Here is a 13,446-nt window from a genome sequence, read left to right as displayed (position 1 = left end):
GATTTGGCTTCACTTGGTGCTTCTAACTGGCGCGGGTTAGCACGAGAAGCAAGAAGAAGAAAAGGTACCTTACGTGCCATGTGTTTTCCATGTAAGCTTGTTGTCAAGTTGCATACCAAGATATTTCGTATCATCATTTGGGGTATAATTACATTATCACGAGAAGGCAAATGCTTCGATTGAGTGTAACTGAACTTGAAATGATTTTATTGCATTGGATTTTATTCATTAATCTTTTAATAAAGACCTTTTTGGAGTTTAAGTGGAAACCTCTGGGTGTTAGAGTCAATTGAAAGAACAGCGGCGTCATCTGTAAAATTTCCGACGATAGTTTTCTCAGTGACTGGTAAAGCGTGGGTCTAGAGCAAGTATATGATTGGGCACATTATATGTACTGTACTGGGGTACACCAGCTAAACTTTGACAGAGTTTACAGTGTTGCAAAGTGAAGTGCTTTGTTTTTACTAATTTGAATAATTTTTGCACATATTTGTGGTTACATAATTCCGACAATTGCCTGTGAAGACTTCGAGGACCTTCCATGTCTTTACTAGTCCAGTAATGCGATCAGATACGAGCATGATGAGGGGTTTTTGTTTCTAATAACAGGTGTTATATTGAATAACCCGCTATTTCGGTAGATGCCACTTTTGAAACTGTCATTTTTTGGTATTTGACAAGTAGAAACTACGCCATTAATAAAAATGGAACGATACACGCTTGAACAACGCATTGAAATTATTAAAATTCACTATAAAAATGGTGAAAATTTGGTTCGTAAAACTGGAAGAATTTTGGATAACCATGAAACATCTTGTCGGACCGCAATACAGAAATTGTTGGAAAAGTTCGAGCTGTTGGGACAAGTTAGTGATGTGAAGAATAAAACTTGTGCACGTAGCTCCAGAACAGCCAAAAATATTGCTGTTGTAACCGAAAGTGTTGAAGAAAACTCAGGTTTGTCCATTTCTCGTCGTTCTTTGGAATTAGGCATTCCACAAACGTCATTACATCATATTTTGCATAAAGATTTGGGTCTTAGGGCTTATAAAGTCCAGTTAACACAAGAACTCAAGCCGGGCGAACATCAATAACGTCGTGTCTTTGCTGATTGGGTCGTTGAAATGCATGAAAATGATCCGGAATCCCATCGAAAAATCATCTTGAGTGGCTGAGGCCCATTTTCACCTCGGTGGCTTCGTCAATAAGCAAAATTGTCGGATCTGGGGCTCAGAAAATCCAAGAGTTATTATTGAAAAGCCTCTCTATCCTTAACGTGTGACTGCTTGGTGCGGTTTATGGTGCGGCGAAGTCATTGGACCTTACTTTTTCGAAAATGAAGCTGGAGCAACAGTTGCGGTGAATGGAATGCGCTATCGAGAGATGATTAACAATTTTTTTATGGCCGGAATCGGGTGGTATTGATCAACGGACAACGTTTATTTTCAATAAGACGGCGCTACGTGCCACACAAGCAACGAAAGAATTGATCTTAATATTGAATAACACCTATTATTGGAAAACCCTTTATAAGAATACCTCGACAACTGGCATACTTGCAATAAGATATCACCAAAAAATTTATATTTTTTTTTTGCAGAGCCAGAATTATGCTTTGGACAATCTAAAAATTGCCAAAACTTACCTAGAGTAATCTGGGATTTACAAAACTTTATTTTCGTTGATTTACCATCACCAACTTTTGCTACACCTGACACTCATCAAACACGCCAACTTTGACGCTATTAATTTGGTGAAATTTTTGGCTTAAAGCGTTCAATCTTGAAGCGCTTCCTCTTTGGATAAATTATAATTTCTCTCAGGCCATTTCTCTACCGCCCTTGAAAATTTGACGCCTTGTGACTAACAGATTTTGAGTTCGGTTTTGATTAAGGTTAGGTTGAGTCAACTTGTTTGATCAACACTGCAGATGTGGTAAATTGCAGATCCCCTGGTAAGCAGTGTCCGTTATTAAAGAGAAGAATGCAGAATTAAGATAGCTAAGATATATATTGTATATTCTCCGAAATGAGTGAGTCTTTGTCAGATGATCTTTGCCAGATGAATGAAAACGCTTTACCATTGCTGCAATCACAACTTCGATGGTGCATTAGGCGTTTTTCGCCTTAAGCAACAAAAAAATAGGTACTTCATGCAAATTTTCAACTTTTTAATCAGAATCTCACGAAAATTTGTGGGTACGCAGTTTTATGGCGCGTTCCATGCTCGTGTAACAAAGTGTAAGTTTAAAGTCGCTGCAGAATTTCGTGATTTTTGATCATTTTTTTTCATCCAATGTTAACAATTTTCTTCCATGCATCCGTGCTCGGAAATCTTTTATATGGAATTTTCTTCCATCAAAATTTGTATAAAACTCAACTAAAATTTCCACTTTTAAATAATTCCAAATAATTTTTTGTTATGAATTTTTTTATATTTTTTTTTTTTGGTTTTTGTAAAACAAGTACAATTGTACAACAAATTGTGAATGCAAATGAGCCGGCATTTCATGTTTTTTAATTTATATAAACTGCATAGTGCAGCAAAAAAGTGAAAAAGTAGTAATTAGTATACAAATACAAATATAAATATTTTGAGTATTTAACAAAAAATCTATAATTACAAACTGAAGCTTCAGCGAGGGGGAAAATATGCGAAAAATATGCATAGAAAACAAAACAATAAATTTTTTAAACCAAATTTGGCAAAATAAATAATAGGGATTGCGCGCTCTCCCTTCAACTACATACAATAAATTAAAGCTAATCAAAAGCACCAGCGTAAATGTGAGGCCAGCTTTACAGCTCACAAAAAAAATAAATAAATAAGAAAAAAAGAAAAGTAACTTTCACACGAGTGGAAAGTTGAAGCGATTATAAATTAAATTTCTATAGAAATTAAGCTAATATTTTTTTTGAATAATACACCTACATTTTTACAAAAAATCTGAGTACGTGTGCATGTAAATATATCGAAGCACACAAGCGCTGTGAAAAATGCGCGCAGCGACAAAAACAGCGCTAGGCAGAATATGAGCCATTCTAGCCACGCTCGCGCAGTGTTCCATGAAAAAGTAGTAATAATATTTACAATTAAATTAAGTACTTTTTTATAGCATTTGTAATATTTGAATTTTGCATTTATCTGCACAATTAAATTGCACTAGTCCGTATAAGCAGAGTAAGAAGCTGCGCGCGCAGCAATTGGATAGGAGTTCAACATAATAAACTCGCCAGCATCATCATCGGCCTCGAACAGCTCGAATTGTTCTTTGGTTGAAAGTGCCCTCGACGATGGCATTGGCGCGGGCGTTAGTTGGGAGGGACGCTTAAATAGGATAGCCGCGCCAATCATAATGTATATGACAGAGAGCGCCACCAGCATCGGAAAGGAGAAGACAATGCGCGCCATTCGAATTTTTTGCTTCTTATTGGCGCCCGCAATGGAGGGTATGTAGGAGCCTGCAAGTCAAAGTACGTGAATTGTTATTGTTATTGAAGTTAAAGTTGAAGAAATATACAAAAGCGACAACTCACCATTCATGCTCTTCGATTCGCAACGCTCACCAACGTAGCCGTCGGCGCAAATGCACGAATGTATCGTCTCGTTGCCGATGGGATAGCGAAAGCAACGACCGCGATTCAAACAGAATTCGACATTAAATTGACCGCTACAGGGTAGTTTCAACAGATCGCGCACAGTTTTCAAATCATTCATTACGCTCTCCATACCACCGAGTCGTGTTGTTGCAGCAGCTGTGGCTGTGTTTGTTCTTGTCGAGCTGGACTCGCCGCTTAGCGCAGCAACTACAAGAGTACTTCCGCTTTGACTGCTACTCTTAAGACTTTTCGAAGTGCTGCTGCGCTGAGTGCTCATAGCTGCTGTTGTGGTTGCAAGTGTGGTGGTATCTCTTGTTGTTGTGGTTGTTGTCGTCGGCGTCAACTTGGTTTTTTCTGTTGTCGCTGTCGTTGTCGTTTTTGCTGTTGTTGTTGTTGCTGTGGTTGTTGTCTCGAAGGCTGCTGCATCGAAAATACCGAGCAAACTTTCAAACGAATCGCTGCCGAAATTCCCCAACTCCATTGCCCCACCCAAAATTTGCCGATCGGTACTTTTCTCTTCGTTATTATCCCTGGAGCGCGTGTGCTCATCTGTATAGTTTTTATTGAATTCGAGCTCACTGTTAGCTATATCCACATATTGTGGTATCTTTTGTTGTTGTTGCTGCTGTTGTTCCAACTGTTGTTGGTGCTGCTTTTGCAGCTGATCGTAGTCGTCGTTGTCATAATCATACTCATCGCTGTTGATGTTGCTGTGCTGGCGATGTTGTTGTACGATTTGCAGTGTGTGTTCCTTGAGCAGTAATAATCGGCTCGAACAACAATCTGTGGGAGGAGAAATGGCGATGTAGAAATTGAGTTGATTGAAAGGGATTTTTTAACTATAATTGCTAATGGTTTTAACAACACTTGTGGCCACATAATTAAGTCACTTACATTTTTTTTAGGTGTTCGTCATACTTTACATGCGACATTTTTTTCGTTAATTTGTTAAAGAGATTTGGTTCATTGTATAACCAAAACCGTATAAATCAAAGCTTCAAACGTTGTAAAAAGTTCACAAAACATTGGAAAATTTTCAAAAGGTCATCTCGAAAATTTCCTACTTTTTAATCAGAATTTCCTGAAAACTTCTGTGTATGCTTCTATGTTTTATAGCGCATTCTATTCTTGTGTAATAAAGTGTAAGCTATAAGTTGCTTAATAAATTTGTTGAGCGCAATATTTAAAATAACCCGAAAGGCTTATGGACCCTCCAATTTACCATCCTCCATGTTTTACAGAAACAAATATGCCAGCTCCGCAAGAAAAATGGCAAATCTTTTTGCTGAATTTTTTAGTACGAATTTCGTAAGCGATTTTCAGATTCTTCTTTTGTTCTTTGATGCTTTATCCGTGATAGGAAATTACGTTAAAGGAGCGATTGCAACTCTGAAACCTTCACCCATAATCGACGCTTATGGTCGTTCACCTGTTCTCCTCAAAAACTGCTTCTCATTTACAAAACCATTAATGCTAATTTTTAACGAATTGCTCTCTGCTGGATTATTTCTATAGGATTGGAAAATAGCTCACATAACTCCAATTTTTAAATCCGAGAATAAGAATGACGTCACAAACTATAGACCTATTATAAAATAGACAAAAATTTCGAAATTATATGAGACTGTTGGTAAGACAAAGCTCTTTTTGCTCTTGCTAACCTCATAAGCCCGAATCAACATGGCTTTATTAGGAAGGAAACCGTAGGGTTTCATAGCTTGAATTTTTTTCCGAAGTCTGTATCGTTAGCTTTAAGGCTGGCTATCAAGTAGATGCCATCTACACTGACTTTTTTTGTTAGGGTCTCTCTCTCTCTAGCGTATTTTGGATTCCGTTCCATCTTCCTAAGTGCTCGAAAGTCTTTTATATGGAAGAATTTGCAGCATCGTATAAAAAAAAAAAAAAAAATCGAATTTTGGGCAACTGTACACTGGTCTATAAAACTACATACACAAAAAATTTCTAAAAAGTTTAAAATATTGCAGATATTATAAAAAAAATGTAAAAAAGTGAAGTAACTTAATTATGTGACCGCAGGTGTATGTTCGCCCAAAAGTATTCAAATTGTTAAACAGATCAGTAAATTTGTATCTTAGTTCAATACCCCAACGTATTCAAAACGCTTCTTCCAAGCTGAGAAAACTAAAACTGTTGATACTAATGTCCACAGAAATCATCTGGCTAACCAAAAGAGCGCTAAACGACTATTCTATGAAATTTGAAATTTTAAAAGGTCGAGCCAAGGAGCACCAGGAGATTTGGTGGCTCCTAAAACACTCAGGCTAAAAAGCCCATTGTATTTAGAGCTCTGGAAATAGGGTAGATAGTCAAGGAGGGAAGGAGAAAAGTATCAGAGAAAGAGATAGGAAAGAATAGAGACAGAGATAGAGATAGTAAGTCCTGTGAGAATTTTCCAGATTCTTTGGCAAATCTGTAAATATCCTCCAGTTTTAGGGAACGAGCATTACCATTCTCACGGCATCGGAACCCAAAACTCGTAGCCGTGCTCTAGCAAAGGCAGAACACTCACAGAGAAAGTGCTCAGTGCTATCCGCCTCCTCCAAGCAGGACAGCTACTTCGGGCCCTCAATGATTCTAATGGTGGTCATATGTTGACCCTATGGGTTGTGTCCTGTAATGATACCGACTATCAACCGAACGTCTTTCCTTCTAAGTTTTAGTTGAAAGTTTGACAGTTTTCTGTTCGGACTTGTCACAAAACACTTTGCAGTTCTGCAGCGTTCTAGACCGGACCATCGGTCTTTATGTAGATTGCATACATTATCGCTGATCCAATACATTATTCGTGAGGAACTGATTCCGATTATTGACTCTAGCCCTTGTAGGGGAAACGCTGATCCACGGTTGGCCAATTCATCGGCAATTTTGTTTCCTTGAATACCGAAGTGTCTTGGAACCCATATAAGTTCCAGCCTGTTCTATCTTGCGAGAGAATTAAGCTTCTTTTTACATTCTTCAACAATCTTTGAGGTTTACTTCACATTCTCCAGGGCCTTCAGTGCAGCCTGACTGTCACTAAAAACTCCAATCTGGAAAACAGTTGCCATTTCCACCATATCATAGTGTTACTTATTACGATCGTTTAAGTACCATCCGGCTCCAGACCCTATTTCATTCTTAGACCCATCGGTAAAGAAAATATCCATCAAACCTCCCTGCATGCATTCTGAATTGCGTGAGCAATGGAAATCTGACATGAAATTTCCTTCCAAATGAAACTGTGGGTATCAGGTATCATTCTATGCAGCCTCGCAGAAAGAAGTCTAAAAAATTACTTCAAAACGACCCCAAATCCGATGATTCGGTGTGTTTTATGACTAATTTTTAGTGCATTTCGGAGCTCTTTTGGAGTTTTTTGTACATTTATTGGTAAGCATTTGATTTTTTAAATTTTTTATTAGTAGAATTATACTCGTAAAACTACCTTTTACATTCAAGATTTATATTAATTTTAATCTAAAATTAAACACAAACATTCCTATGAAAAAATCACAATAAAAAATTCGGTCTACTATATAGTTGCGAGTCCTAGGCGCTAATATCAATGCTGATCTGGAAACAGCGAACTTATGTCTTATCTTACGGACTTATTGGCATCGACCAGTGAACTCCCCATCGAGTTAACTATCAAACGCAGACGGTTTGTTTGAATAGGCCGTAAACTGCGCAAAGATGCAGGCGAAGTCTTCAGGGCTGTCCTTTCGTGGAATCGGCGAGACACAAGAAGCTGTGGTACACCAAACATCTGCTGGCGACTCATGATTGAAGCCGACCTAAGGAATTCCAAGGAATTCCAGGAATAATCTCAAACAACTTGTTAACAACCGTAACGACTTCAAAAGCTCGAATTTGACGCTAAGCTCCACCCGGCGTTAAAGGATATTATAAAAACTCCTCTTTTCAGCAAGTTCTGCCTAGAAACACTCTGTTGTAAAAGAAATAGTTAACAATTACTTTAGTAAGTCGCAAATGAAAAATAACCAGAGCGCCAACCTTCTTAACATTAGGCTCAAAGCGTGACCTGCATCTAAAACTCTTTTGGTTGCGAGATTATTGCAAGTTCCTCCAGAACGAGACTTCAGAGATGGTGGGAGCTCTTATGCAACTCCTTAGTATTATTACTAAGTACTTTTGTGAAAGTACTCAAGTGGGTATCGAGCGCACGGTTAAGTAAAGTAAAGTAAAGACTGAAGCTCTCAATGCTTTAAGCAGTAGTAAGTTGAAAAAGGGAATTTCCGTGGGGGTGTCTTATGATATTGATATTTGAGATCCCTTGGCAAAAAAAAAGGCGAAAAACGTCTTGCCGAATTTTCGAGATATACAGTCTGTGAACCGGTTTTTTTCAAGATATTTCGTTCTGTTTTTTGCTGCGTAATAGTTGCACTCTAGGGCTACGACGCCAGTGCTAACTGAGGTTAGTATCGTTCGAAACTATCCCGTAAACGCAACCAAACAAAAATGAGTGAGAAGTTCACGAAGCGTTTCGAGGCGAAAGTAATTAAAAAATCAAAAAGTTTGCTGTGATTTGGAATCAGCGGTATAAAGTGTATAAAAATGTTGAGGACTTTTCCGAGTGCGGCTTGAAGTGAGTGACGACAATAAAGCAGGATAAAGTGATCGTCCGACTTTTTAAGCGGGACCCTTCTTTGTGACAACGCCAAGCACGATCAGTTCGGGCTAAAAAGCGAATAAATGTGAGTATCAGCACCATCGAACGACGACTGAAGGAGTCGAATATATCCTACCGTCCCACATCGTCAAAACCACTACTCTCAGAAAAACACATTGAGAAACAACAAAACAAGAAAACGGCGTCACAGTATTGGACTGGTCTTCCCAGTCCCCAGACCCCATTGAAAATGTATGGAAACTATGAAAACACATCTTGCCGGAAGGCCAGTCCATGATTTAAAGCAACTGTTCCGTCAAGTTCGCAAAATCTAGTCCTGTTTGTCGACGAGCTACGCCGAAAAGCTGGTTCAAAGCATGAAGAAGATGCCAGGCTATACTCGACAACGATGAAGACTACACGGTTTATTGAGTAATTGCGTCTCGTAGTTTTGTATATTCTTTCATGTAAAGAAAATTTAAATATATATCTTTTATACTTCATGAATAATCGCGGTTCCTTCATTTTGACACAGACTGTACATATAGCGGCACCAACTATTTAGCCCCTCAGAAGAAAGCAAAGATTTTAAAGACACATTTCTAATCCTTTATAAAATAGCAAGGAGCAAACCTCTTGCGTATGAAATTTTATGTGAAATGGAACCTATTATGCGAGTAAGTATCGAGTACTCTTACCCAATATTTTGTGCTATAGATTTTAACGAGTAAAGGTATCGAGTACATGGCGGTGTCGGTGCAACGCTATTAGCCTTATTTAGGACCATAGGATATTATTTTTGGAAAATAATACACAAATTGAGTTATGACCATTCCTTCTGCTGTATTTCGAGCATTCAATTTGCACAGTACGTTATCGGTAACAACTTGACCAACTCATTTCCACAAAACTCTCATGAGATTTATGGATGTCTTTAAAGATGTGTGGGACTCATCGTATATGCCATATCTGGCCATTTCTGGTCGATCGTCTATTTCAGTCGAGGTCCGAATTGAGTGTTTGATGCGACGGGGCAGCTCATAATGGATGGTTACCTCCAATTCACTCCAATGTCTTCTTTGTCATTAATTTGCGTTTGGCATTGACTTAAGCTGGCTCACTCTGATTTTTATTCTCGTATATGACTCAATTTTCTTCGCCTGCTACCATCCGTTTCAAAAATGGATCGACTTCGTTAGGTTTCTGTTAAGAATCGCAGATATCATTTTGGTTCACCGCCAGGCTATGTTGTACATAAAGAGAATCAGAAGGAGTGATTACCACTTGGGGCCGATATTTTTAAGAAGCAACATATGGGTTCTTCACCTCGGTATTACGTCAGCTCTCATACATATATCGTTCTAGAATGAGACTATTTGAGTAGAAACTACTTTAGTATCATTCTGAAGACTGTCAATTTGCCGGGCATGGCTCCGTGTGACTTTTTCGTGATTTTAGACGATGAAGTAACTCATTTTTAGCGTTATTAAAACCCCCTTTTACATTTGGCTCATTAAATTCCTCATTAAGTAAGCAAATACACCGAAGCATTGAAGCCTTTCAAGAAATTTCACTGGTTCTTAATAATTTCATCCTAAATGATAAAAGAGGGCTTGGTTACTTCCAGGTCCTCCTGGAAAGTTTGCAACTGGACTGTAACCGTCGATGAAAACTGGATTTCGTCGGTATCTTGAGTCGTCAGTACCTGGATCGGAAGTTCAACTAAGAGTTGATGCTAGGGATAAGAGCCAAAAGAAGATCATCAATAAGATCAGCAATGAAATTCAAAGTAGAAAATTCTGTGTTGAAGATTTTGTCTGCCATTTTCTGGAAGAGCGAGGGAATTTTATTATTTGATTACTTGTCTAAACGCACAACAATGAACAGCCGCACGCGAGTTGCTAGGTAACGCAAATGCGGCAGTTGTAGAACAGATGCGTGTCAATTTGGCGATCGGAAGTGCTGTTGAAGCCTTGTGAGCTATAGAACACAGAAATTGGCCACCCAAACTATAGTATGACCCGGCTACCAGTGATTTTAACCATTTTTACCAGTGGCATTACCATTTTCAAATTTAAGAAAGCAATTTTGGGCACGAAGTTCTTGGGATGACAGTGAGATGAAGATGACTACTTTTGAAGAGAAATCTAAAGAGCCAATGTGCTTCTTTGCTCGCAAGAGGTGCTCGAAATTGCCTATTTTGTGTTTCTTTTGTCGGTTCTCGGGCTGCTGGAAGCTACTTTGAGAGAGTAGCAAATTGTTTCTCACCAGCCCGCAAACGCACGGAAAACAAAAAATGGCGGGTTTGAGAAAATTTTCAAATTGAGTTGTCAACTGTTTTGTGGAAGCAGAAAACAATAAATAATAAAATCAAAAATAACAAAACTAAATAACAAGAAACAACAACAAATAATTGTGACATTTTGGTTTCGGGTAAGAAATGATGTTTTTTGAACAGGGTTGCCAATATTAGACGGACCCATCTGGCAAGCCTGTACCTTGTGACAGAGATGTCAGATCGCTTAATGATATACCGCGTTGTAAGCGTCAGTCTAAGCAGATTTTTACCATGGAACAGTACACGCCACGCGAGCGCTCCCAAATTGTTGAAATTTACATTCAACAAAAGAAGTCAATTGTGAAAACTCAACTCAAAAAATAAATAATGTGAAAAGTGCGCCTTCTAAGAACACCATTAAACGTTTGTACGAAAGGTTTTCGACTGGTGATGCTCTTTCTAATCCAAAGAGACCAAATCAAAACCGACCAAGGCGTCGCCAAGGACATCCCAAATCGCCGTTCTCAGCAGTTGGGCATTGCCCGGACCACTTTCCAACGAATTATCCGCATTGATTTGCATTTATTCCCGTATAAGATACAATTGACACAAAGATTGTTGCCTGCGGACAAGCCTCGTCGATTGGAATGGGCCCAAAGAGTCATCGAAATCTGTCGGGTCCGTCGAATATGGGCAACCCTGTATTCTCGTGCTTCTGTGTACTTTACGCTCTATTTTGAAGGGATTTCGTTTTTACGCTCATTTGGCTGTAGCTTGACAAGAATTTCAATATTCAAATATTCTTCAGTTGAAAAATAAAAAATATAAAACCTACTTTTCATTCAATATCTTAGGTCGCAAACTTCACGGCCACTCCCCGTGAATCTCGAACATTTTCTTCTTCGATTTTATTAATGAAATTTTCTTAGAGAATCTGGGGGTTCAGAACTAGTTCTCTAATATGCCTCAGCGAATCCGAGATAATGCAAATTCGACTTAAGTTTTGAAAAAAAAAAAATCAAAAAAAAATTATTTTTCATTATAAGGAAAAATTGAACCCATTTTCCTCAACTTGAAAATCAGCAAAATAAGGTATGACGGAAAAGTAATATTTTAATAAGAATGCGTAAGTATATACACGATTTTCCGGATATATTACCGAGGGATTCTAATGAGTGAGCTTAACGAGATTTTTCTAACTAAAAATTCCATGACTATGAATAACATCGTTGCAAATTACATTTTTTTCATTGTCGTTCACGGCACGCTTCCTTCGACAACAAAGAGACTGCTTCAATGCATAAAGGCATAAATAAGCTCATACACACATACATACATACGTACACATGCCTATATACTTATCTTCATATACCAACGAATACCTACCAGTCACTGCGACGATTGTTGACAGCATGAAAATTACTCTCAGCAAATTTTCCGAAATTTGCATTATACCAAATTTATTCAGACATACACGATATTCACCACAGCAACGAGAGCATATGTGGTGAATACACGCGTATTATGTGTAGTGAAGAAGAAGAAGAATAGAATGAAAGTGGAATTTTCAATATCGAATTGTAAAACAAAAACAGAAATCCAAACAGTAATCGAAAAAAGTAGCAAACGTCGAAAGGCGGCGAGGCGCCAAAAATCATCCAAAAACTCGCGAGGTTAATTGAAGGTGAAGTTTTTGCAATGCCAAGCAGGCCACAACACGTGTAAAATTCGTTGCATATATTTTGCAGGAAAATGGCATTTTTTTATTTGTACAACTCTTTGTAAATGCACAGCAAGACGTACACTGTGAGAAATTTGTGCGACACTCTTGACGATGAAAAGTTCTATGCCATTTATGTAGAGCGACGCAAATGTCGCAAATGATTGGCGTTCACGACTACTGGAACGACACACTGCGCGGTTCGGGTGAGAAAACTCGCAATGGCAAATTCAATTAAATGAGTCACATAACCGCAAGCGGAGAAAAAGCGCTTTTTTGTTTTTGATTTTCACACCAACAATTTTTTACATCTTTTCGAAAAACATTGCGAAACGCGAATTATTACTTATGATTGGAAAAATGTCGAAAAAAATGAGAATGTCCCGTAAGAAGAAGCTATAAATTGCACGAAGCGCAAAATTACTCGTAGTAATTGTTTGGACGCGTACGCGTACGTCGAATCCCGTTGCTCGTCAATGGGCGCACAAAATGAGACTGTGGTGAATGGGTGGCGCGAGCGTGGTGACAGGCCAGCAGATCACCAATTCGTTCATGGCACAAATCGCTAGCCGCAATCGTGGCCGCGGCCGCTGCATTGAATGTCACTTCTTTTTCGATACGAATATAGAGAGGCATTCTGATGCCTGCCGAAAGTGATTGGGGAGAGAGGGGCGTGGTCGTTGATTTACGATGAACGCGTGGGAGAATAGCAGCATTGAAGGGAATGCCAAAATTATTTTATTAGCGTACAAGCAACACACATTTTTTGTTTTTTTTTTCGTTAGAACGATTTGAGTTTTGGTGCAGGGAAAGTTTACGGTGTGAAGGGGGTGGTACGAAAGTGAATGAAAATTATTGCATTTTCCGTTTATTTTTTTTTTTTTTTTGTTTTCATGAGATTAAAGCATTACAAATGTGAAGTCGTGACATGAGCGTCAGGCAAAGTAGTCATATGTTGTTGGAAGGAAGTGCAAGGCACTGAAGAATGCCATTAGTGAAGACCTTAAAATAAATGCAATTAATATGAAGTAATAAAAATGAAGATTATGCAAAGTAGAAATACACAGAGTTCATAATATACACACACACACACACATATACTATAATATATTTGAGGAACTGAGGAATGTAAGCAGAAATTGTTTACTTGGGCTGCTTAGAAACTTTGAGTGGAAAAATAAATATAAAATAATATAAAAATTTAATGTGGAAATTTTAC

The 13,446-nt window shown here is 38.3% G+C and overlaps 1 protein-coding gene across 1 annotated transcript; it reads right to left on the bottom strand.

The window, feature by feature from the left end:
- Nucleotides 1–2,466: 2,466 nt before the first annotated feature.
- On the bottom strand, nucleotides 2,467–12,736 carry LOC128863882 (protein gurken). Its single transcript, XM_054103285.1, has 3 exons — nucleotides 11,894–12,736; nucleotides 3,537–4,382; nucleotides 2,467–3,461 (listed from the first exon to the last, which is right to left on the bottom strand). The coding sequence occupies exons 1-3, from the start codon at nucleotides 11,955–11,957 to the stop codon at nucleotides 3,163–3,165; spliced, it is 1,209 nt and encodes a 402-aa protein (XP_053959260.1). The 5' UTR covers nucleotides 11,958–12,736; the 3' UTR covers nucleotides 2,467–3,162.
- Nucleotides 12,737–13,446: the final 710 nt, after the last annotated feature.

This window comes from Anastrepha ludens, chromosome 5, assembly GCF_028408465.1.
Source record: "Anastrepha ludens isolate Willacy chromosome 5, idAnaLude1.1, whole genome shotgun sequence".
NCBI classification, from domain to species: domain Eukaryota; kingdom Metazoa; phylum Arthropoda; class Insecta; order Diptera; family Tephritidae; genus Anastrepha; species Anastrepha ludens.
The sequence above is the reverse complement of the archived record's forward strand: the minus strand, read 5'-3'. Positions and strand labels throughout refer to the sequence as shown.

Coding starts and splice junctions, on each gene's coding strand:
- LOC128863882 (XM_054103285.1), bottom strand. CDS start 11,957: ATGCAAATTTCGGAAAATTTGCTGAGAGTAATTTTCATGCTGTCAACA. Junction 4,383..11,893: donor AACAATCGTCGCAGTGACTG/GTAGGTATTCGT, acceptor CTCCTCCCACAG/ATTGTTGTTCGAGCCGATTA. Junction 3,462..3,536: donor CGAATCGAAGAGCATGAATG/GTGAGTTGTCGC, acceptor TTTGACTTGCAG/GCTCCTACATACCCTCCATT.